The sequence below is a fragment of the Schistocerca nitens genome, chromosome 12, assembly GCF_023898315.1.
Source record: "Schistocerca nitens isolate TAMUIC-IGC-003100 chromosome 12, iqSchNite1.1, whole genome shotgun sequence".
Lineage (NCBI taxonomy): Eukaryota > Metazoa > Arthropoda > Insecta > Orthoptera > Acrididae > Schistocerca > Schistocerca nitens.
This window is the reverse complement of record NC_064625.1, coordinates 93,391,316-93,417,509: the sequence shown is the minus strand read 5'-3', so window position 1 is coordinate 93,417,509 and position 26,194 is coordinate 93,391,316. Positions and strand designations below refer to the sequence as shown.

At 45.4% G+C, this 26,194-nt stretch overlaps 1 protein-coding gene across 1 annotated transcript in view; it reads right to left on the bottom strand.

The window, feature by feature from the left end:
• Positions 1-26,194, bottom strand: part of LOC126214929 (alpha-protein kinase 1-like) — a 74,127-nt gene that overhangs the window by 38,454 nt on the left and 9,479 nt on the right. Inside the window, exon 2 of the mRNA XM_049941568.1 lies at positions 12,281-12,894. Coding sequence (XP_049797525.1) covers positions 12,281-12,894 — 614 coding nt within the window. The remainder of the gene's footprint in view (positions 1-12,280; positions 12,895-26,194) is intronic.

Here is a 26,194-nt window from a genome sequence, read left to right as displayed (position 1 = left end):
CGTATCACTGAAGACTGAGCTCTCTTCCTAGGACACCCCGTGTAAATGATTCTGGGGACAGTCTGAGCAGCCCTCTTGCAGATAATGTTGTCATTTACCATCTTATAAACACGCGAGAAGGTCAGTACGAATTAGAAAGCGGTTTACAGAAGATATCTGCATGCTATGAAAGGTGGCAGTTGACCCGGAACAATAAAATTTGTGAGCTACTCCACAGGAGTACGGTAAACATTCCGTTAAATTTAAGCTTCACAATAAATCAAACAAATTTAAAAGTTGTCGATTCAGCTACATTAATACTAGGGATTACAATTATAAACAACTGACCATGTCGCAGTTGGCGATAAACAGCTTGAAGTGTAACCACCACGTTGAAAAAGTTGTGGGAAAGGTAAACCAAAGATTGTGTTTTATGGGCAGTTCACATCTGTTAAAGCGACGGCCTACGCTAAGATTATCTATCCCCTTCTGGAGTACTGCTGCGCGGTATGGGATCCCTATCAGATAGAACTGACAGAAGACTTTGGAAAAGTTGAAATAACGACAGCTCGTTTTGTGGAGAGAATTACGGGCTGTATTGTGGGAGAGCAAACACTTCCGTTCAAAAACGCTACAGGGGCGTAACCGCCCCTGCTGAGTGCGGGCGAGAATTGTCATGAACAAGGAAACGTATACAAAATTGTTGAGGCTTTCGTGGCCACTTGTTGACAAACTGCCTATTGGCTTCTGTCTCGGGTTCTTCGGCCGACGTTCATCTAATGATTTTTCTGACGTTTCGCCAGCACGAGTGGCTGGCATTGCCAAAGCTTCACCCTCCATTGCCGGTGGTGAACTGCCGTTCACCACCGGCAATGGAGGGTGAAGCTTTGGCAATGCCAGCCACTCGTGCTGGCGAAACGTCAGAAAAATCATTAGATGAACGTCGGCCGAAGAACCCGAGACAGAAGCCAATAGGCAGTTTGTCAAGGAAACGTATGATGGTCCAAATGGCTCTGAACACTATGGGACTTAACTTCTGAGGTCATCAGTTCCCTAGAACTTAGAACTACTTAAACCTAACTAACCTAAGGATATCACACACATCCATGCCCAAGGCAGGATTCGAACCTACGATCGGTCGCGCGGTTACAGACTATAGCGCCTAGAACCACTCGACCACTCCGGCCGGCTAAACGCATTACAGTTGCGTTTTGTGGGCTGCATGACAGCAGGCGAAATCTCGGCGTTTTTACGTGCCCACTGTGCACTCAGAACAAGAGAGCGACGTAACACGGTCGATGGTCGTAACGGAGACACCGTATAAGACATCTACGTAACTGTGAAACTTCACTGTAGATGACCATCAGCCGTTTATTTTTATGCTCAGTGCTACCGGTTTCGAACGGTAGATCATTAACAAGCCGAAGCAAAGCGTAACCAGCTTGTCACTACAACATTCGAAGTGAACAACTTCGATGTAGGTAGAAAAATATAGCTTCTGTACAATAAATAGACGTAAGATCGTCTTGTGTGCGTCTCCTACATATCTGTGCCTTTTCTAGATTATTTATTGCAACAGAAGCTACACTGAAGCGCCAAAGGAACTGATATAGGCATGTGCACTCAAATACAGAGATATGGAAACAGACAGAATACGGAGCTGCGGTCGGCAACGCCTATATAAGACAACAAGTGTCTGGCGCAGTTGTTAGATGGGTTACTGTTGCTACAATGGCAGGGTATCAAGAATTGAGCTAGTTTGAGCGTGATGTTATAGTCGGCGCGCCGGCCGCTGAGACCGAGCGTTTCTAGGCGCTTCAGTCCAGAACCGCGCTGCTGCTACGGTAGCAGGTTCGAATCTTGCCTCCGGCATGGATGTGTGTGATGCCCTTAGGCCAGTTAGGTTTAAGTAGTTCTAAATCTAGGGGACTGATGACCTCAGAAGTCCCATAGTGCTCAGAGCCATTTGAACCGTAGTCGGCGCACGAGCGATGGGACACAGCATCTCAGTCGTAGTGTTGAAGTGGCGCTTTTCCCGTACGACTGTTTCGCGAGTGTACCGTGAATATCAGGAATCCGGTAAAACATCAAATCTGCGACATCGCTGCGGCCGGGAAAAGATCTTGCTAGAACGGGGCCAACGACGACTGAAGAAAATCGTTCAGCGTGACAGAAGCGCAACTCTTCCGCAAATTGCAGCAGATTTGAATGCTGGGACATCAACAAGTGTCAGCGTGCGAACCATTCAACGAAAGTTGATCGATATGGGCTTTCGGAACCGAAGGCCCACCCTTGATGACTGCACGACACAAAGTATTACGCCTCGCCTGAGCCGCATACACCGTCACTGGACTATTGATGACTGGAAACATGTTGCCTGGTCGGAAGTGCATTCCGACGGAATTCCAGCAGAACAATGCGACACCCCACACGTTCACAATTGCTACAGAGTGGCTCCAAGAACACTATTCTGAGTCGAAACAGGCTGGCCACCAAATTTCCCAGATATGAACGTTATTGAGCACATATGGGAAGTCTTGCAACGTGCTGTGCGGAAGAGATCTCTACCCCCTCGTACTCGGACGATTGTATGGACAGCCCTGCAGGATTTATGCTGTCAGTTCCTTCCGGCAACACTTGAGGCTTTAGTCGAGTCCATGCCACGTCGTGTTGGGCACTTCTGCGTGTTCGCGTGGTTCCTACACGATATTAGGCAGGTGTAGCAGTTTCTTCGGCTCTTCAGTACATATTTTTCTATCTACATCGAAGTTGTCAAGCTGGTTAGCTTTGCTTTGGCAATGGTCTGCTGATCGAAACTTGTTGCTCTGAGTATAAAAACAAACGGCTGATGGTCATATAGCATGAAGTTTCTCAATTATTTGACAGCTATAAATCCCCACCTCATCACAAATCTATAGAGGGCTCCAAAAAATGTATCCACTGTTTAAAAGTCCATAACTGGCAAAACTGTCTCATCTTTGGTAGTGTAATAGTCTGTAGTTGCGGCAATCGCCACACAAGCGTTGTATTGCGTTGTTTTGTTTTGTCAGATGACAGTCGCCAGATAGTCAGTGTTTTGTTCTTAGTTGCACCTAGTTACTCGAGTAAACATGGCTGCCGCATGGCTTACATTCGATGAAAGGGTGTCAGTTTTGAAGTGGTATTTTAAGTACGAAAGCATTAATGAGGTTCAACGGCAATGGCGAAATGAGTATCAAACAGAGCCACCGACACTTTTAACGATTCTTCGCATTCGAGACAAATTTGAAGCAGAAGGCTGTGTTAAAGATGTACACAAACAACGATCTGGACAACCTGTAACAGTATCAAGTCCAGCTAACTCCCGTCGTGTGTTACAATTCACTCGCTCACCACAGAAATCTGTGAGACAGTGTTCCCGTGAAACTAGAGTGAGTGGGTCAAGTTTGCCAGGAGTAAATGTGTGGTGTGGGTTGTCTTACCGGGACTTGATTGGGCCATTCTTCTTTGACGGCACAGTTACCGGTGATGTGTACCTTCAGAAGCTTCAGACATCCATTTTACGTGCCATCCGAGACTTGTACGGAGACGGAAGAGTTTAATGCAACAAGATGGTGCCCCAGCCCACTACCAAAATCGTGTTAGGGCGTATCTCGCCGAAAATCTACCAGGAAGATGGATAGGCCGTAGAGGTGCTGTTGAGTATCCACCACGTTCCCCAGACCTAATTCCTCTGGACTTTTACTTGTGGGAAACACTAAAAGACGTTGTTTATCGACAAAAGCCACGTATATTGGATGAACTTCGATAATCCATCGTACATTAATGTGCAAATATCCAACTGAACACGTTGCAGTCCGTAGTTCGTGCTGCAGTTCGGCGGCATCGTTTGTGTGTGGATGTTAACGGTGACCATTTCGAACACCTACAGTGATATCTTTAAACTGGACTTTAAGCTACACTTTCACCAAAAATGAGACCGTCAATTAGTTTGTAAGTTATGGACTTTTAAACAGTGGATACATTTTTTTGGACCCCTCTGTATATCTGTACACAGCTTCATTGGATACGGTTTCCATTTCAAGCTCGATTCGACCTTACTTTCCAAATAGCACTCGTAAAATTATTTCTCAAGAACAAAAACAAAAACAAAATAGTTATTTTTTCGAACACAGCTCGTACTTACGAGACATATTTCTAAATGGCTGCCACGAGACATGTCGCAAAACATGTTTAGAGGGCCAGTAAGACCTGCTATAAACAGTACGAGCCGTTTAGGCCGCGCACCGAGTGTGTAACGTAATCCGGCGACGCCCTCTCGCCGGACTAATTTCGAGTGATAGATTAGCTAGTGGCCTTCCGGGGATGAGCCCCGATGCTTCAGCGAATTTCGCGCGCATAGCTCCCTTCTTGCCGGGGCGTGAAAGCCCCGGTCCTCAGAGAAGGCACTGGACACTCAATGTGGTGGGTCGGCAGGCCTACACACACACGGGTGGTCACAGGCTTCGAGCTTCCAGGATGGACCGGCGCGGCTAAACGCCTCGCTCGTTAATCAGGACCGCCTCCTCCTGCTCATACAGACGGAGAAGTGTTTTGCAGACGCTGCGACACGCAGTCTTGATCTTGCCTGTGAATGTGAGGGATTGCGCGCGCTGCCAGCGCACCTCCGTCCAGTAGAGTGATAAACGAGCGAACGGACAGGGTTTTGGCCCAGTCGAGAGGCGCTTTGCGCGATGCAAAGTGCCCACGCGACTTTTGTCGAGTCTGGGAATCGCTTAAAAGAGAGGAGACACAGCGAGAAGTGGTGTGTGTGTGTGTGTGTGTGTGTGTGTGTGTGTGTGTGTGTGTGTTAAAGAGAGCTTGTACCGAAGTAGTGGGTATAAAAATAATAGCGAAAAAGGAAACAGGGCATTTATATCCCTTATGCCGAACCTACTGACCGGACTCTTGCACAGGTAACACCAACACACAACAAAGAATGAAGGCTTTCATACAATGAAGGCTTTTACGACCGGATGGTACTGTAGTTGATAATTCTTCCGGGTTATATGGCCGTGGTCCATGGAATTCTTCTATTCCTAAAGTTTCGTCTAATACTACGTTGGACATCTTCAGAGGTATGGCTGGTCCTGCTGAGTCCTGCCGGCAGGACCAGCCATACCTCTGAAGATGTCCAACGTAGTATTGGACGAAACTTTAGGAATAGAAGAATTCCATGGACCACGGCCATATAACCCGGAAGAATTATCAACAACACAAAACAAAGAATGTCCAATTAAACACCTTTCAGCCGTCTAGTTTCCAAATTTGTTTTATTTGGCTGCCAGTTTCAGCCGTTTACCAAGCCATCTTCAGGTTGGACATCTGATGATAAATAAATTCCGAAACGCGTCATATGAGTAGTGCAGTTATTGCTTGCCTGACGTTTGACTTTTACCACTGCGACCCCATCACAGCCTGAATGCAGAACTACTGATTGTTTTACTTTCAAGTCTGACGTCGGATAAGAAACGAGAAAAGATATACTTTTTTCGTATGATATATTTACAAATTAACAATTCTCGTATTTCTTTCCTTTACTTGTACTGAGAAATTTTAGTTCTTGCCGGATTTCATCATTGTAGATCGACGGGAAATACTCTATAGACAAAATCAAAGGATGCGAATTCCAGAATGGAATGTAACAATATTATGAGTAGTAAAGTTCAAAAATGGTTCAAATGGCTCTGAGCACTATGGGACAACTTCTAAAGGTCATCAGTCCCCTATAACTTAGAACTACTTAAACCTAACTGCCCTAAGGACATCACACACATCCATGCCCGAGGCAGGATTCGAACCTGCGACCGTAGCGGTCGCGCGGTTCCAGACTATAGCGCCTAGAACTGCTCGGGCACTCCGACAACACACACACAGACTCACACACACACACACACACATGACCACAGTCTCTGGCTGCTGAGCCCAGATCGAGTCTGTGGTCATGTGTGTGTGAGCTGCGTTTGTGTGTGTGTGTGTGTGTCTGTGTATTTTTTCTGTTTTCGAGGAAGACTTTGTTGGCCGAAAGCTCACTTTCTGACAGTCTTTTTGTTGTGCCTATCTGCGACTCAGTATCTCCACTACATGGTGATTAGCAACTGCCCTTTTCATAATATTGGAAACACCCTATAGTTACTCACAAGTGAGTTCGGGTGCATTAAAATATGCGACAGAAATGATTGCATTGACTTAGAAGCTTCTGTGTCTTATACCACCAAGGGTCAATGTATCTGCAAGTGACGGAAATTTCATCTTTATACGTCTACCCGTTCGTAGGAGGACGGACAAGAAAGCGATCGTATAAGGGTACTGTCTTTACAGAACCCCAAAAAGATATATTTAGCGTCCCGTCGACAACACACAAGCGCGGAATGGGGAAGTATTTCGTCCGCGATGTTCTCAAAGGACCATCTCGGCCATTACCTTGCGCGATGCAGATAAACTACGGAGAATCCAAATCCCGATGACTGGACAGGGAATCGAAATGTCGAACTACCACCTGCCAGCTCAGTGCTGCCTCTCTATACTTGAGACGTTCAGCACAAACTAGTTACGTATCCTAAAATGTTCATCAACCTGTCTCGAGCTTGGCTGAAGCAACTCTGCAAGCTAATCTGCGTGGTGCAGAATAACCCGCAAGTTTATTTTTTAAATCTTATGGGACTTAACTGCTAAGGTCATCAGTCCCTAAGCTTACACACTATTTAACCTAAATCATCCTAAGGACAAACACACACACTCATGCCCGAAGGAGGACTCGAACCTCCGCCGGTTCAAATGGCTCTGAGCACTATGGGACTTGACTTCTTTGGTCAGTAGTCCCCTAGAACTTAGAACTACTTAAACCTAACTAACCTAAGGACATCACACACATCCATGCCCGATGCAGGATTCGAACCTGCGACCGTAGCGGTCGAGCGGCTCCAGACTGTAGCGCCTAGAACCGCTCGGCCACTTTGGCCGGCGAACCTCCGCCAGGGTCAGCCGCACAGTCCATGACTGCAGCGCAAGTTTATTAGCTCAAAAGGACGCCACTGTCTCCCTGGATAATTTACCCTCTATCATTCACCTCAGCTCGGGCACTGGCTCTGTCTACCCTCCCCATTCCGGAAAACATCTCTTAGCGGGTTGGGTCACCAGGGTGCTGAAATATGTAAAACTGCGGCAGCTAATGACAAATCGATGACCCGACGGAGGCAACTGGGAAACGACATCTGTGATAAAGGCCACGTCATTCACGAACGTGGGACGAGACGCTGAATTACTTAACAGCGCTTTGTTCTGCAGCCGTTCCTTTTGAGAAGGGGTCACGCCGCGTGCACGTGCGACGTTTTATTGAGAAGCGACTCTACCGGGTTTTGTGGCAGAGTAAACAGAACAGTGCCATCGGATGCTCACTTATTTCTATACAGTAGGTTTAGATAGGTGGAGAGAGTACATCGAAGTCTTCTGTGGGGTAGAGGACTTTCCCGATAACGTATAAGAAGAAGAAACAGGAGTTTGTACTGAAGAAAGGGTGAGGGGGCGGGGGTTCAGTATTAGAATTTAAAAGGGCCCTGGAAGACTTAAGGTCGAACAAGGCGGCATAGATTGATACCATTCCATCAGAATTTCTAAATTGAAAGGCGGAGGTGACAACAAGACGACTAATCACGTTGGCGTAGGAGACTGGCGATATACCTTCAAACTTTCGTAAAAAAACATCATCCACACAATTCCGAAGATATCAGGAGTTGAAAAATGCGAGAGTCAAAGCATAATCAGAATGAGATTTTCACTCTGCAGCGGATTCTGCACTGATATGAAACTTCCTGGCAGATTAAAACTGTGTGCCGGACCGAGACTCGAACTCGGGACTGCCTTTCGCAGGCAAGTGCTTTACCATCTGAGCTACCCAAGCACGACTCACGACCCGTCCTCACAGCTTTACTTCCGCCAGTACCTCGTCTCCTGATTTCCAAACTTAACAGAAGCTCTTCTGAAAACATCCCCCAGGCTGTGGCTAAGCCATGTCTCCGCAATATCCTTTCTTCCAGGAGCGTTAATTCTGCAAGCTTCGCAGAAGAGCTTCTGTTAAGTTTGGAAAGTAGGAGACGAGGTACTGGCGGAAGAAAAAGCTGTGAGGATGGGGCGTGAGTCGTGCTTGGGTAGCTCAGATGGTAGAGCACTTGCCCGCGAAAGGCAAAGGTACCGCGTTCGAGTCTCGGTCCGGCACACAGTTTTAATCTGCCACGAATTTCAATGCACAATCACTTTAAAAGCTCATGCATGCAAGTTGTTGACAATAACAACACACAAAAGAATGGTGAAACAAACTGAGGATGTGCTAGATGAGGATAACTTCGGCTTTAGAAAGGTAAAGGACTCAGATAGGTAGTTCTGACATTGATAACGGAAGCAATACTCAAGAAAAATCGAGACAAGTTCACTGGATTTGTCGATCGACAAAAAGCGATTGACCGTGTATAATTGTGCAAGGTGTTCGAAACTTAGAGAAATATAGCTGTAGCGCACAATATGTACAAGAACCAAGAGGTAACAATAAGACTGGAAGACAAAAAAACGAATTGCTCGGCTTGGAAATGATGTAAGGCTGGGATGTAGTCTTTCGCTCCTACTGTTCAATGTGTACATCGATAAAGCACTGAAGGAATTAAAGAAAGGTTCAAGACTGGTATGAAAATTTAAGATCAATGGATATCAATGATAAGACTCGCCGATGACATTTCTGTCCTCAAAGATAGTGAAGAAGAGTTACAAGATTTGTTGAATGGAATGAACAGTCTGATGAGTATAAATCGAAGATAGACGAAAGTAATGAGAGATTGCGGAAATGAGAACAGCGAAAAATTTATCGTCATAAAAGGTGGTCACAAAGTGGACGAAGTTAAGAAATTCTGCTACCTAGGCAGTAAAATACCCAATGACGGAAGGAGCAAGGACATAAAAAGCAGACTAGCACTGGTAAAAAGGACATTTCTGGCCAAGAAAGGTCTGCTAGTATCAAACACAGATCTTAATTTGAGGAAGAAATTTCTGAGAATGTACGTTTGAAGCACAACATTGTATGGTAATGAAACATGGACTGTGGGAAAACCGGAGAAAGAGAGATCCGAAGCATTTGAGATGTGGTGCAACGTACGAATGTTGAAAATTAGGTGGACTGATAAGCTGAGGAATGAAGACGTTCTGCTCAGAATCGGAGACGAAAGGAATATATGACAAACACTGAGACGGGACAGGGTGATAGGACATCTGTTAAGACATCGAGGAGTGACTTCCATGGTACTAGACGGAGCTGTAGGGAGTAAAAACTGCAGAGGAAGAAAAGAGACTGGAATGCATTCCGAAAATAATTGAGGACGGAGGTTACAAGTACTACTGTGAGATCGAGAGGTTGGCACAGGAGATGAATTCGTGGCGGGCCGTATCTACCCAGTCTGATGACTGATGACACACAAAAAAAGAGGGAGGCATAACGGCTACCGTTTCTCCCTCTCTCTATCTGCCAATGGAACGCGAATGTTGGTGCAAGGTATCCTCCGCTTCGCACCGGACGGTGGCATGCGGAGTATGAATGTGGACGTAGGAACATTCGTGAAATGTTCGACTATAGTATTCATGGTACGCTGCTTCATTCAATTGCGTCGGTAAAGTATCTAGGCGCAACGTTTCGAGACGACATGAAAAAGGACAAGCATATTCGCAGGTACACATCCGGAGCTGAATGACTAAGTGACTGACAGCTTGTTGTTTATAAACAATTGTTAAAGCAGCAAACAATGTGAGCACGATTTTGGTCGCACGTCCTGTCCTGTGCACAGCTGACAAATCGCCGTGTAACCTTAGCTGCCAGCTACCAGCCGTCTACAGACGACAACTTCACTACGTAACATACCTGGTGTCATTTGTTCCTATATACTTCATTTCTAAGTGCGATGCGTTTCTTCTACGGGGTGTGTGTGAAGCTAACTGTGAAACTACTTAGGAAAGTGATAAGACTATTAGGATCGTAGCCGGCCAGTGTGGCCGTGCGGTTAAAGGCGCTTCAGTCTGGAACCGCGTGACCCCTACGGTCGCAGGTTCGAATCCTGCCTCGGGCATGGATGTGCGTGATGTCCTTAGGTTAGTTAGGTTTAATTAGTTCTAAGTTCTAGGCGACTAATGACCTCAGAAGTTAGGTCGCATAGTGCTCAGAGCCAGGATCGTAGAGAGCAAACACAGGGGGGAATCAGCGCACGTAGTACGAATCTGAACAGTTGCTGGTAGTGGAACCACATGGCGCTTGCGCGTAAGGGCGAAGCGACACATCCCCGCTGCCCCCCCCCCCCCCCACTCCTTACGATGAATTTGTTATTCTGACCGAAGGATACAGATTGGTTCAATAGGCAGCGCACATGCTGAAGGAGCTGATAGAAGAGTCGAACATCGAAATAAAACAACTTTGGAAAAGGAATTTGTGTCCAGAATGAAATTTTCACTCTGCAGCGGAGTGTGCGCTGATACGAAACTTCCTGGCAGATCAAAACTGTGTGCCGGACCGAGACTCGAACTAGTGACCTTTGCCTTTCGCGGGCAAGTGCTCTACCGGCAAGTTTCATATCAGCGCACACTCCGCTGCAGAGTGAAAATCTCATTCTGGAAACATCCCCCAGGCTGTGGCTAAGCCATGTCTCCGCAATATCCTTTCTTCCAGGAGTGCTAGTTCTGCAACGTTCGCAGGGGAGCTTCTGTTAAGTTTGGGCCGCGCGGGATTAGCCGAGCGGTCTTAGGCGCTGCAGCCATGGACTGTGCGGCTGGTCCCGGCAGAGGTTCGAGTCCTCCCTCGGGCATCGGTGTGTGTGTTTGTCCTTAGGATAATTTAGGTTAAGTAGTGTGTAAGCTTAGGGACTGATGACCTTAGCAGTTAAGACCCATAAGACTTCACACACATTTGAAGATTTTTGCTTTTTGTTAAGTTTGGAAGGTAGGAGACGAGATACTGGCGGAAGTGAAGCTGTGAGGACGGGGAAGAATTTGTGTTATTGGAAGTAATCCTGAGGCATTGAAAGCTTTGGAATTTCAGGAACAACAAAGGCAATCAATGCACACGCGTCGCAGGTTCGTCGAAGATGTTCAAAACGACGAGCACCACATCCAGTAAAGGCATAACACCTTCGCAGAAAATTTTGCTGCACTCTACCAAGCAGACCAGGCTTCAGACGAACCCCATTCGACACTCAAGTATCCTGCCGAGATGTGTATCTTTTAGGTCCAAATGGTTCAAATGGCTCTGAGCACTATGGGACTTTACTTCTAACGTCATCAGTCCCCTAGAACGTAGAACTACTTAAACCTAACCAACCTAAGGACATCACACACATCCATGCCCGAGGCAGGATTCGAACCTGCGACCGTAGCGGTCGCGCAGTTCCAGACTGAAGCGCCTAGAACCGCACGGCCACACCGGCCGGATTTCTCTGTGGGCACCTGCTGTCTCGTGCACGAGACTTTTTATTTGCCCCCCATAAAAAAATTTAAAAAAATCAAGAGGTGTCTGATCAGAGAAGCGAGATGGCCATGCAGGTGGACCTCCACTTCCAATTTCAGGCCGCATGCATCTAAAGCAGATGTACATACTGAGCGATTGATACACCAACAGATGGAACACGCTTGAATAACAAGCAGTTGTACGTACGAAAAAATAGACAATATCTATGCTGCACATTTCAGAGCTTTCACTGGCTCAAGATTGCTTCCGAGATCACGAGTTCCAAAGTTGTTTACTGAGCGAGGTGGCGCAGTGGTTAGCACACTGGACTCGCATTCGGGAGGACGACGGTTCAATCCCGCGTCCGGCCATCCTGATTTAGGTTTTCCGTGATTTCCCTAAATCGCTCCAGGTAAATGCCGGGATGGTTCCTTTGAAAGGGCACGGCCGACTTCCTTCCCCGTCCATCCCTAATCCGATGAGACCGATGACCTCGCTGTCTGGTCTCCTTCCCCAAACAACCCAACCCAACCCTAAATCGCTCCAGGTAAATGCCGGGATGGTTCCTTTGAAAGGGCACGGCCGACTTCCTTCCCCGTCCTTCCCTAACCCGACGAGACCGATGACCTCGCTGTTTGGTCTCTTCCCTCAAACAATCCAATCCAATCCAATCCAAAGTTGTTTATTTCAGCGCCTCTATCAGCTACTTCAACTCGTGCCAAACTTTTCGAATCACCCTGTAGGGTCAGTGCGACTGCAAGCAATGCGTTTCGGCAGAGCGCGGACTTTTATCCTCGTGCAGGTGGTACTCACCAATGTTGCGCTGCTGCAGGTCGGCGAAGGCGACGACCGAGACGAGGTTGTTGCGATCACCGGTTGCGCTGCCGCTGCCGCCGCTGCTGGTGCTGTTGCCGTTGTCTGCTGCGGCCACCGGGTTGTTTTCTTCATCGCTGTTGTTGCCGTTGTTCACGCTGTTGCAGCCGTTGCCCGGAGCTAGCGGGCTGCGCGCCGAGCTAGAGGCCATGAGCGCGTGCTGCTGCTGCTGTTGTTGCTGTTGATACTGTTGCTGGTGCTGTTGGTAGAGCTGATGCTGATCTGGTGCTGACTGCCAGTCACGTGACGAGAAGTTCACTCTGTATTGGTAGGAGTCCTGTGCGTGGTAGGTGGACTCTGCAGGAGATGGTGGGCTGTGTTGCTGCTGCTGCTGGTGGTGATGCAGTGGTGTCTCCAGTATGTTGAGCTGGTGCTGGTGATGCTCCAGTGTGTTGAACTGTTGCTGGTGATGCCCCAGCGGGCTGAGCTGGTGATGCTGCTGCTGCGACTGCACCATGGCCACTGACTGCCCGTGTGCCTGCCCCTCGAACTGGTCGCTCGGGCTGATGACATGGCACAAGATACAGTCAGTGTTACAGGGCTTGGGCTTCGCACTGAAAGTACAGAACAATGTTAGAAATTGTTTAAGCAAAAGCAGAGTTGTTCAAAATGGTTCAAATGGCTCTGAGCACTATGGGACTCAACTTCTGAGGTCATCAGTCCCCTAGAACTTAGAACTACTTTAACCTTACTAACCTAAGGACATCACACACATCAATGACCGAGTCAGGATGCGAACCTGCGACCGTAGCGGTCGCGCTGTTCCAGACTGTAGCGCCTAGAACCGCTCGGCCACTCCGGCCGGCAGTAGCTCAACCAGAACTACATAAATGATGTAGTAAATAGTAAGATTACCAGCAGCGTTGGTAGAATTGATAATGAAAGAAACATTACGATTATAGGCAACGAAAACCTCATAGCTCCATCTGTCAGTAAAAACCTCGTAATTGCAGTAACCAGTAACTCCAAGAGAGATTTAAAATTGCATGGACTTCTCTAATCTGTAAATAACTATGCTTCTACTATCTAGTCTCACATGAAGCATCATTATCTGCGTAACCTTGTCTTTTTTTTCAGAAATCGTCGTTGTTTCTCCTTTAAAATGTTCCGAGTAAGGTTTTAAGGTATGGGAAAGATCTACCACGGTTTAATAGCCACGTTGGAAAAGCGCTACGTAAAAAAAAAAAAAGGTTCAAATGGCTCTGTGCACTATGGGATTTAACTTCTGAGGTCATCAGTCCCCTAGAACTTAGAACTACTGAAACCTAACTAACCAAAGGACATCACACACATCCATGCCCGACGCAGGATTCGAACCTGCGACCGTAGCGGTCGCGCGGTTCCAGACTGTACTGCCTAGAACCGCTCGTCCGATCCGGCCGGCAACGATGTAATAAATAGTAAGATTACCAGTAGCAAAGGTAGAAATGATAGGGAAACAAACATAACGATGAGAGGTAAAGAAAACCTCATAACTCCATCTGTCAGTAAAAACCTCGTAACTGCAGTAACCAGTAATGCCATTATCAAAGAGAGATTTAAAATTACATGGATTTCTTTAATCCGTAAATAACTAGGCTTCTACTGGCTCTGAGCACTATGCGACTTAACTTCTGAGGTCATCAGTCTACTAGAACTTAGAACTACTTAAACCTAACTAACCTAAGGACATCACACACATCCATGCCCGAGGCAGGATTCGAACCTGCGATCGTAGCGGTCGCGCGGTTCCAGACTGTAGCGCCTAGAACCGGTCGGCCACCCCGGCCGGCCGACCGCGCGGCTCCAGACTGTAGCGCCTAGAGCCGCGCGGCCACTCCAGCCTTCAGAGAACTTAATCCCAAGATTCAAGAGAAGTAAAAACCTTGCTGACAAACAAAAGCTGATGAAGCGAAAATGCGCGAAGGAGAGCAATGAGAGAATCGTTCAATGATTTCGAAGCTAAGACGCTGTTAACTGATCAGAGTAAAAACCCTAAGAGATTTTGGTCGTATGTGAAATCAGCAAGTGGGTCAAAATCACCTATTCATTCTCTCAGCGACCACACCAGCACCGAAACGGAAGGTAACAGAGAGAAGGCCGAAATACTGAATTCGGTCTTCCGAAGTTGTTTCACCGCGGAAGATGGTAACACTGTCCCTCCTGTCAATCGTCATGAGAAAGTCGAAATGGCAGATATTGAGATCGCGGAACTGTAAAGCAGCTACAATCGCTTAGTAGTGGAAAGGCTTCACGACCAGATGAGATACCTATTAAAGATTATGCGAAAGAGCTTGCTCCCTTTCTAGCAGTAATTTATCGTAGACAGCTTGAGCAACGAAAGGTACCTGACGACTGGAGAAAAGCGCAGGTCATTTCCGTTTTTAAGAAAGGTCGTATGACAGACCCACTAAATTATAGACCTATAACATTAACGACAATCTTTTGTAGAAGTATTGAACATATTTTATGCTCAATAATTATGACGTTTTTGGAAAATGAACAGCTCCTCTGTAAAAATCAACATGGATTCCGCAAACAGAGATCCTGCGACACTCACAAGGGGAGGCCGCCAATTGTGAAATTCAGATTCGATTCATACTGCGCATAATAAAAGCTCATGGCCAGAGGTGTAATGTGGCAAAGCAACAAGATGCACTTCTCAGCCGTTGTCGTGAAAATCGACAGTTAAAAGAAACCGTTGCGGTGAAATACTCTCTACGATTTATACTTTCCTGCAGCGTCGTGGCGCAGCGGTAAGCGCTCGGGTTCGTAATCCGAAGGTCGCCGGATCGGACCTCGCGCCATGCAAATTCTTTTTTAGTATTTGTTTTTGTAATTCAAATATATATATATATACATATATATATATATATATATATATATATATATATATATATATATATATATATATATAATTAATTCCCGGCAATCAGTTGCAACAATTATGCATATAACAAGTTGTTGAAAGTCGTTTGTCGTGGAAAAACTGGCGACTTCGAACATGATTATGTTTTCCGCAAACAAAGTTGTATTTCACAAATGTTATTAATTGTCTTCATAATGTTTACACGTGTCGTTAACGGAAGACGTAGAAACGATATTCCGAAACGAATACGTATAGTGTAGGTCAAACGTTCGAATTAGAGTAGAGACCCCACGATATATATATATATATATATATATATATATATATATATATATGAATTACAAAAAACAAATATTTAAAAAAAAAGGTTGCATCGTGCGAGATTCGATCCGGCGACCTTCGGATTACGAACCCGAGCGCTTACCGCTGCGCCACGACGATGTAGGAAATTATAAATCGTAGAGAGAATTTCACCCCAACGGTTTCTTTTAACTGTCGATTTTCTCGACAACGGCTGAGAAGTGCATCTTGGTGCTTTGCCACATTACACCTCTGGCCATGAGCTTTTATTATGCGCAGTATGAATCGAATCTGAATTTCACAATTGGCGGCCTCCCCTTGTCAGCTCGCTCTGTTCCTCCATGAGATCCACAGCGCAGTGGACAACGGCGCTCAGGTTGATGCCGTGGTCTTTGATTTCAGTAAGGCTTTTGACACCGACCTGCATAGCCATTTAATGAAAAAAATACGAGCTTACGGTGTATTGGAGCAGACCTGCGATTGGATTCTTACAGACAAAATTCAACACGTCGCTCTTTACGGAACTAAATCGACAGAAGTAAAGGTAATATCCGTAGTACCACAGGGAAGTGTGATAGGACCGTTGCTGTTTACAATGTATATAAATGATCTAGCAGAAAGCGTCGGATACTCTTTAAGGCTATTCGCAGATGATGCAGTTGTTTGTACCAAAGTAGCAACGCCAGTTGACAATAAGAATTTGCAGAACGACCTGCAGAGAACTGATGAATGGTACAGACTCTGGCAGTTGACCCTGAACGTAAATAAATGTAATATATTGCGCATAAGTAGGATAAGAAATCCACTACACTATCGATGACAAGCAGCTGGAGATAGCGTATGCCGTAAAATATCTAGGCGTAACTATCCAGAGCGACCTTAAATGGAATGACCATATAAAACAGATAGTGGGAAAAGCAGACACCAGACTCAGATTCATCGGAAGAATCTTAAGGAAATGTAACTCATCCACGAAAGAAGTGGCTTATGAGGCGCTTGTTCGCCCGATTCTTGAGTATTGTTCATCTATGTGGTGTCCCTATCAGGTAGGACTGATAGAGGAGATAGAGAAGATCCAACGAAGAGCGGCGCGTTTCGTCATGGGATCGTTTAGCTGGCGAGAGAGCGTTATGGAGATGCTAAACAAACTCCACTGGCAGACGTTGCAAGAGAGGCGTTGTGCATCATGGAGAGATTTACTATTGAAATTTCGGGACAGCTCTTTTCAAGAGGAGTCGGATAACATATTACTTCCACCCACATACATCTAGCGTATTAACCACGAGGAGAAAATTCGAGAAATTACAGGCAATACAGAGTCTTGCCGACACTCATTCTTCCCAAGCACTATTCGCGAGTGGAACAGGTTGGAGGCATCAGATACTGGCGCCGAAAGTACCCTCCGCCACACACCATTAGGTGGCTTGTGGAGTTTGATGTAGACGCAAAATTTAATATAGTGGACCTACGAGGTTTTCGTTGCAATACCATCGATAAAAGAGTGTGTAAGAGAGAAAATAAGAGCACTGGAAGAAAATATCGGCCCGCCACACATCATACAGTGGCACCCCATTGTGTGATTTATATCCTTACTCAATATAAATTGTATTTTACAAGTAAAAAGAAAAAGCTGATCGTCCAACTTCTGCACTTTTATGTAACCAAAGTAATCGCCTTTGATGGAAGCATAGTTTACTTGCAGAAACACTAAAAATGTATGTAATTATTGTTATTCTGCACTCAAAAGAACGTTCTCCATTCACGATCAAAGGGAAGAGTTACGTGTTATATTTGATAAATGCACAAGATATTTACGAATAACAGAGACATGTTTCTTTAAAAAAATTTCTGCCATTTGATTGTTAATTGTGCATTTCTTTTACGCAATCCTTATTTCGGCACTGTACCCATTATCAAGTGAATGTTGAAATTTGAAATTATGTCTGACCTGTCTTTGATAAGTCATCGTCGAAAAAAACATGCTTCTGGTATTACAGACCAGTTGTCGTCTTGCAGAACACTAGCACATATCCAAGATAGATTACATTGTTGAGATTGTGCACAATGAGAAACCATTAACATACAGTGTGGCGTATTTAACAGCAAATATATTGCTATGACCTGCTTTCATCAGTTCTATTCATCAACTGCGTTCAACAAAGTGTCGGAGCGATGTTTGATAATTTTTGTTTTGCGGGTTTTTTCTTAATTTACCTTTCTGTTGGGGAAATGGTGTTTTTTAGCTTTGTATGATTATTGTTTTTTTTTAATTTTTACTACAACATCCTTCTGTTTCATCTAACAAGTCAACAACATTCGAATAATATATGAATTAAACATTGACAGTTTCAGTTTTTATGTGAGAAAAGTAATGAGACTGATTTCGGGAAAAGTCACAATACTTGAAAGCAAAAACCGAAAGCTATCATAGTTTAAAATGATCAAACGCAACGGCCTTTTTCCCTGCTGACGAAATACGTTTCATTTATGAAAATATCGGATCACAACAGTAAAAGCCACTTTATTATTAGTCATTAAGCCCGCCGCCGGTAGCTGAGTGGTCAGCGCGACAGAATGTTAATCCTAAGGGCCCGGTTTCGATTCCCGGCTGGGTCGGAGATTTTCTCCGCTTGGGTCGGAGATTTTCTCCGCTTGGGTCGGAGATTTTCTCCGCTCAGGGACTGGGTGTTGTGTTATCCTAATCATCATCATTTCATCCCCATCGACGCGCAAGTCGCCGAAGTGGCGTCAAATCGAAAGACTTGCACCAGGCGCACGGTCTACCCGACTGGAGGCCCTAGTCACACGATATTTACATTTTTACATTAGTCATTAAAGGTAAATATTTGCTTTATAAAATTAAAACCTTCGTTGCTGAAATATTTTCGGTTATCAGCAGAGGGCGGTGTCGTGTAGCTGCCACAATTCGGCATGTTTCCTATTCGTCATCTTAAGGTATGCGTGGTGTAAAATATCTGAGCTTGTACGTCTATGCAATCATAAGAAACGAGTACGTATGCCACATATTTTAATACTCTGAAATCCACTCATAAAAACCTATAGATGTCCTGTGTATCCACACAGTTGAGTTTGTACGAAACCCTCCCCAGCGAGTCATATTCGCACTCTTCCGGTTTTTTACTTAATTTTTTATTTCTTTTTATTACCATGTCCTGCAATGCGTCGACGGAGACTTCTCTACACAGATACTTTGCGTAGCACTGTGTAGTGCATGGGATAAGGTAATTAGCATTGCACCACATGTTAGGGTCGCCTTCCATTCACATTTTTTTTTCTACCACGCACTATTCGTCTGACCTCAGGTGTACAAGTTTTAACAAGCCCTACGGACTCCCCGCTCTTGAGCAATATTCTACTCGTAGAATGTGTCGCACGATTTCCAACCATTCTCCTTTGTAGACTGATTATACTTCTCAGTTATTGTTAAAAATGTCTAAAAATGAACACACTAAGAGGAGCACTGGAAGATCTACTTAGATATAGGACCCCTGGAGTTGACGCCGTTTCCTAAGCATTATTGAGATCTTTGTGAGAAATCAGAAAATAAGAAAACCAAAGAGATTCTGGACGTATGTGAAGTATGTTAACGGAAGAAACAATCAATGCCTTCTCTGCACGATAGCAATGCAGATACTATCGAAGACAGTGCTGCCAAAGCAGAGTTACTAAACACAGTCTTCCGAAATGCCGTCACAGAAGAAGACGAAGTAAATATTTCAGAATTCGAATCGAGAACAGCTGTCAACATGATTAACGTAGAAGTATATATCCTCGGAGTAGTGAAGCAACTTAAATCACTTAATAAAAACAAGTCTTCTGGTCCAGACTGTATACCAATTAGATTCCTTTCGGAGTGTGATGTATTAGCTCCATGCCCGCATCTCGTGGTCGTGCGGTAGCGTTCTCGCTTCCCACGCCCGGGTTCCCGGGTTCGATTCCCGGCGGTGTCAGGGATTTTCTCTGCCTCGTGATGGCTGGGTGTTGTGTGCTGTCCTTAGGTTAGTTAGGTTTAAGTAGTTCTAAGTTCTAGGGGACTGATGACCTCAGCAGTTGAGTCCCATAGTGCTCAGAGCCAGCCAGCTATTAGCTCCATACTTAACAATCATATATCGTTCGCTCGACGAAAGATCCGTACGCAAAGACTGGAAAGTTACACAGGTTGTAGGAGTAATCCACTAAATTACGGGCTCATATAAGACTGGAAAGTTGCACAGATCACACCAGTATTCAAGATAGGTTGTAGGACTAATCCACTAAATTACAGGCCCATACCGCTAACGTCGATATGTAGCATTATTTTAGAACATATATTTTGTTCGAACATTACGAATTCCTTCGAAGAAAACTGGCTATTGACATATAATCAACATGGGTTTAGAAAACATCGTTCCTTTGAAACACAACTAGCTCTTTATTCACACGAAGTGTTGAGCGCTATTGACAAGGGATTTCAGATCGATTTCGTATTTCTGGATTTCCGGAAGGCTTTTGACACTGTACCACACAGGCGGCTCAGACTGAAATTGCGTGCTTATGGAATATCGTCTCAGTTATGTGACTGCATTTGTGATTTCCTGTGAGAGAGGTCACAGTTCGTAATAATTTACGGAAAGTCATCGAGTAAAACAGAAGTGATTTCTGGCGTTTCCCAAGGTAATGTTATAGGCCCCTTGCTGTTCCTTATCTATATAAACGATTTGGGAGAGAATCTGAGCAGCCGTCTTCGGTTGTTTGCAGATGATGTTGCCGTTTATCGACTAATAAAGTCATCAGAAGGTCAAAACGAAAAAGATATCTGAATGGTGCGAAAAGTGGCAGTTGGCCCTAAATAACGAAAAGTGTGAGCTCATCCACATGAGTGCTAAAAGAAACTCGTTAAACTTCGGTTATGGGGCAATTCAGTCTAATCTAAAAGCCGTAAATTCAACTAAATACTTAGGTATTACAATTACAAACAACTTAAATTGGAAGGAACACATAGAATATGTAGTGGGGAAGGCTAACCAAAGGCTGCGTTTTATTGGCATGACACTTAGAAAACGTAACAGACCAACTAAGGAAACCGCCTACACTACGCTTGTCCGTTCTCTTTTAGAATACTGCTTCGCGGTGTGGCATACTTACCAGATAGGACTGACGGAGTACATCGAAAAAGTTTAAAGAAAGGCAGCATGTTTTGTGTTATCGCGAAATATGGGAGAGAGTGTCACAGAAATGATATAGGATTTGTGCTGGATATTAAAGGAAAGGTGTTTTTCGTTGCGACGGAATCTTCTCACGAAATTCCAATCACCAGCTTTCTCCTCCGAATGCGAAAATATTTTGTTGACACCGACCTACATAGGAAGGAACGATCTCCACGATAAAATAAGGGAAATCAGAGCTCGTACGGAAAGATATAGGTGTTCGTTCTTTCCGCGCGCTAAACGAGATTGGAATAATAGAGAATTGTGAAGGTGGTTCGATGAACCTTCTGCCAGGCACTTGAATGTGATTTGCAGAGTATCCATGTACAGGGTATTTCAAAAATGACCGGTATATTTGAAACGGCAATAAAAACTAAACGAGCAGCGATAGAAATACACCGTTTGTTGCAATATGCTTGGGACAACAGTACATTTTCAGGCAGACAAACTTTCGAAATTACAGTAGTTACAATTTTCAACAACAGATGGCGCTGCGGTCTGGGAAACTCTATAGTACGATATTTTCCACATATCCACCATGCGTAGCAATAATATGGCGTAGTCTCTGATTGAAATTACCCGAAACCTTTGACAACGTGTCTGGCGGAATGGCTTCACATGCAGATGAGATGTACTGCTTCAGCTGTTCAATTGTTTCTGGATTCTGGGGGTACACCTGGTCTTTCAAGTGTCCCCACAGAGAGAAGTCACAGGGGTTCATGTCTGGCGAATAGGGAGGCCAATCCACGCCGCCTCCTGTATGTTTCGGATAGCCCAAAGCAATCACACGATCATCGAAATATTCATTCAGGAAATTAAAGACGTCGGCCGTGCGATGTGGCCGGGCACCGTCTTGCATAAACCACGAGGTGTTCGCAGTGTCGTCTAAGGCAGTTTGTACCGCCACAAATTCACGACGAATGTCCAGATAGCGTGATGCAGTAATCGTTTCGGATCTGAAAAATGGGCCAATGATTCCTTTGGAAGAAATGGCGGCCCAGACCAGTACTTTTTGAGGATGCAGGGACGATGGGACTGCAACATGGGGCTTTTCGGTTCCCCATATGCGACAGTTCTGTTTATTGACGAAGCCGTCCAGGTAAAAATAAGCTTCGTCAGTAAACCAAATACTGCCCACATGCTTATCGCCGTCATCAATCCTGTGCACTATATCGTTAGCGAATGTCTCTCGTGCAGCAATGGTAGCGGCGCTGAGGGGTTGCCGCATTTGAATTTTGTATGGATAGAGGTGTAAACTCTGGCGCATGAGACGATAAGTGGACGTTGGCGTCATTTGGACCGCAGCTGCAACACGGCGAACGGAAACCCGAGGCCGCTGTTGGATCACCTGCTGCACTAGCTGCGCGTTGCCGTACGTTTCCAGTACGTTCATCCGTCACGTTCCCAGTCCGTTGAAATTTTTCAAACAGATCCTTTATTGTATCGCTTTTCGGTCCTTTGGTTACATTAAACCTCCGTTGAAAACTTCATCTTGTTGCAACAACACTGTGTTCTAGGCGGTGGAATTCCAACACCAGAAAAATCCTCTGTTCTAAGGAATAAACCATGTTGTCTACAGCACACTTGCACGTTGTGAACAGCACACGCTTACAGCAGAAAGACGACGTACAGAATGGCGCACCCACAGACTGCGTTGTCTTCTATATCTTTCACATCACTTGCAGCGCCATCTGTTGTTGAAAATTGCAACTACTGTAATTTCGAAAGTTTGTCTGCCTGAAAATGTACTGTTGTCCCAAGCATATTGCAACAAACGGTGTATTTCTATCGCTGCTCGTTTAGTTTTTATTGCCGTTTCAAATATACCGGTCATTTTTGAAACACCCTGTAAAAACTCAAAGAGCAAACTGTTACAGACGTGATTCCAACTTCTACGCTAGGTACACCCTAAGGAAAAAAGACGCACCACGAAGGAATTATGCGAATGGGACGGAAATCGGCAGATGTGAAGTACATACACAGACAGACAAACAAGTGATTACAATTTCAGAAACGAATTTGATGGTTTATTCAGGAGAAAGAACTTCACAGACTCAGCAAGTCTGGTCCACCTCTGGGCCTTATGCAAGAAGTTATTGGGCCTGGCACTGACTGGTAGAGACGTTTGGTGTGCTCCCTGGGATATCGTACCATATCCTGTCGAACTGGCGCGTTTAATCGTCAGAACCCGCGATGGTTGTACGGCCCTGCCCTTAATGCCTCTTACAACTTGGGAGATATCCGGTGATCTTGCTGGGTAAGCTATGATTCGGCAACCAGGTCAGTAGTAGAGACTCCCGTCTTGCGCGGTCGGGCATTATCTTGCTGAAATGCACATCAAGATTGCTTCCCATGAAGCGCAACAAAATGTGGCGTAGAATATCGTCGACTTGCCGTTGTACTGTAAAGGTGCCGCTATGAAACTCTTCTGGTTGTAGGGCCACGCTCAGGTTGGTATCCCACACCGTACGAGGCATCTCGTGACACATTTTGGGCCTGGAATCTCATTGACCGGAGGAGAAATGTCTTGAATGATGAGTCCCGCTTCGAACTGAGCCCCGATGACGCGTATGAAGACGCCTTTGGTTGTCATCCATGTCACCCTAGCACCACAGCAGTACATCGACGATATTCTACGCTCCGTTTTGATGCCCTTCATTGCAGGCCATCCCGTACTAACATTTCAACAAGATAATTCCCCACGCACACGGCGAGGATTTCTACTGCGTGTCTTCGAGCTTGCCAAACCCTACCTTTACCAGTAAGGTCGATGGACCTCTCCCAGTTCAGAATGTTTCGAGTATTAGGAGGAAGGCTCTCCAGTCAGCTCGGGATTTTGACAAACTAGCCCGCGAATCGGGAATTTGGAACGATATCCCTCGGGAGTACGTACAACAATTTTATTAATCAATGCCGAATAACTGCTTATATGAGGACCAGAGATGTACCAACATTGACATACTCAGTTTTTGAAGCTGTTTCCTTTGAATTTTATTTTTCTGAAATTGTAATCTTTTTTGTCTGTACGTGTGCTACTACATCACATCTACCGATTTCCGTCCCATTCGTTGTGTGTCATCTAATTTTTTTCCTTTTTTTTTGTCTTAAGTTCTACATGAGGCAGAGAAGTACCTTCAGAATTCGGGAGGAATGTATTAATCCCAATTCCAAAGAATTTAGGCGCTAAGAGGAGAATACTACAGAGCAATCAGTTTAATATGTCGTGGTTGCTGATACGAACTATTCAAAATAACGGAAACATCTGGTAGAAGGCCAACCAAAGGGCAACGGGAAGGTGAGTTTTGATTCCAGAAAATGATTCTTAACGTTGAATAGCACCTGTCTATTCGACAGAGTGGTCCCAAATTAGACTGGCGCGTTATTCCTTTCATCTACACTACGTGATCAAAAGTATCCGGACACCTGGCTGAAAATGACTTACAAGTTAGTGGCGACCTCCATCGGTAATGCTGGAATTCAATATGGTGCTGGCCCAACGTTAGCCTTGATGACAGCTTTCACTCTAATTCATACGTTCAATCAGGGGCTGGAGGGTTCCTTGCGAATTCTTCACGTAGTGCTTCAATGAGGAGAAGTATCGATGTCGGTCGGTGAGGTCTGGCACGAGGTCGGAGTTCCAAAACATCCCAAAGCTGTTCTGTAGGATTCAGGTCAGGACTCTGTACGGGCCAGTCCATTGTAGGGATGTTATTGTTGTGAAACGACTCCGCCACAGGCCGTGCATCATGAACAGGTGTTCGACCGTGTTGAAAAATGCAGTCGTCATCCCCGAATTGCTCTTCAACAGTGGGAAGCAAGAAGGTGCTTCAAACATCAATATAGGCCTGTTATGATAGTCCCACGCAAAACAACAAGGGGTGCAAGCCATCTCCATGAAAAACACCACACCATAACGCCACCGTGTCCGAATTTTACTGTTGGCACTAAACACGCTGGCGGGTGACCTTCGCCGGGCATTTGCCACACCCTGCCATCGGATCGCCACATTGTCACTCCTCACAATGTTTTTCCACTGTTCAACCGTGCAATGTTTACGCTCCTTGCACCAAGCGAGGCGTCGTTTGGCATTTACCGGCCTGATGTGTGACTTATGAGCAGCCACTTAACCATGAAATTCAAGTTTTCTCACCTCCCGCCTAACTGTCATAGCACTTGCAGTGGATTCTGATGCAGTTTGGAATTCCTGTGTGTGATGGTCTGGGTAGATGTCTGCCTATTACACATTACGAACCTCTTCAACTGTCGGCGGTCTCTGTCACCAGACGAGGTCGGCCTGTACGCTTTTGTGCTGTACGTGTCCCTTCACGTTTCCACTTCACTATCACATCGGAAACAGTGGACCTAGGGATGTTTAAGAGTGTGGAAAACTCGCGTACAGACGTATGACACAAGTGACACCCAATCACCTGACCACGTTCTGAGTCCGTGAGTTCCGCGGAACGCCCCTTTCTGCTCTCTCACGGTGTCTAATGACTACTGAGGTATCCAGAATGAGATTTTCACTCTGCAGCGGAGTGTACGCTGATATGAAACTCCCTGGCAGATTAAAACTGTGTGCCCGACCGAGACTCGAACTCGGGACCTTTGCCTTTCGCGGGCAAGTGCTCTACCATCTGAGCTACCGAAGCACGACTCGCGCCCGGTACTCACAGCTTTACTTCTGCCAGTATCTCGTCTCCTACCTTCCGCAGTATACTTTTTTCAGGAGTGCTAGTTCTGCAAGGTTCGCAGGAGAGCTTCTGTAAAGTTTGGAAGGTAGGAGACGAGATACTGGCAGAAGTAAAGCTGTGAGGACCGGGCGTGAGTCGTGCTTCGGTAGCTCAGGTGGTAGAGCACTTGCCCGCGAAAGGCAAAGGTCCCGAGTTCGAGTCTCGGTCGGGCACACAGTTTTAATCTGCCAGGAAGTTTCGACTACTGAGGTCGCTGATATGTACCCGGCAGTAGATGGCAGCACAATGCACCTAATATGAAAAACGTATATTTTTCGAGGTGTCCGGATACTTTTGATCCCATAGTGTATATGTATTAACAGAAACAGGAAAACACGAGAACAACAAAGACTCTAGCGGAGAGAGCAGCGCCCTGCCCCGCACTGGCTGTTAACACCTTGCAGTAGCGTTTTTGTGGTACTGGTTATTCTTCGTGTTTTACTGTTCCTGTTAATACACACCTATAAAAGGAATAACGCACTCGACTAATATGGGGCCCCAACTGTCGAATGGACCTGTAAAATTCCAGTTTAAAAATAATTTTGTTTGTAACAGGAAAGTAACGGACGGTTCATGTTGACGCGCGTCGTCGTACAAAAGAGCATTATGTGTCTGAACTGACTACAGCTACACGGTACAAAATCAAAATAGCACATATCTGGCCAAACACCAGAGAAAATGCGCCTGACTACTTTTAGCAAAGACACACGATATACAGGGTGGCCCATTGATCGTGACCGGGCCAAATATCTCACAAAATAAGCATCAA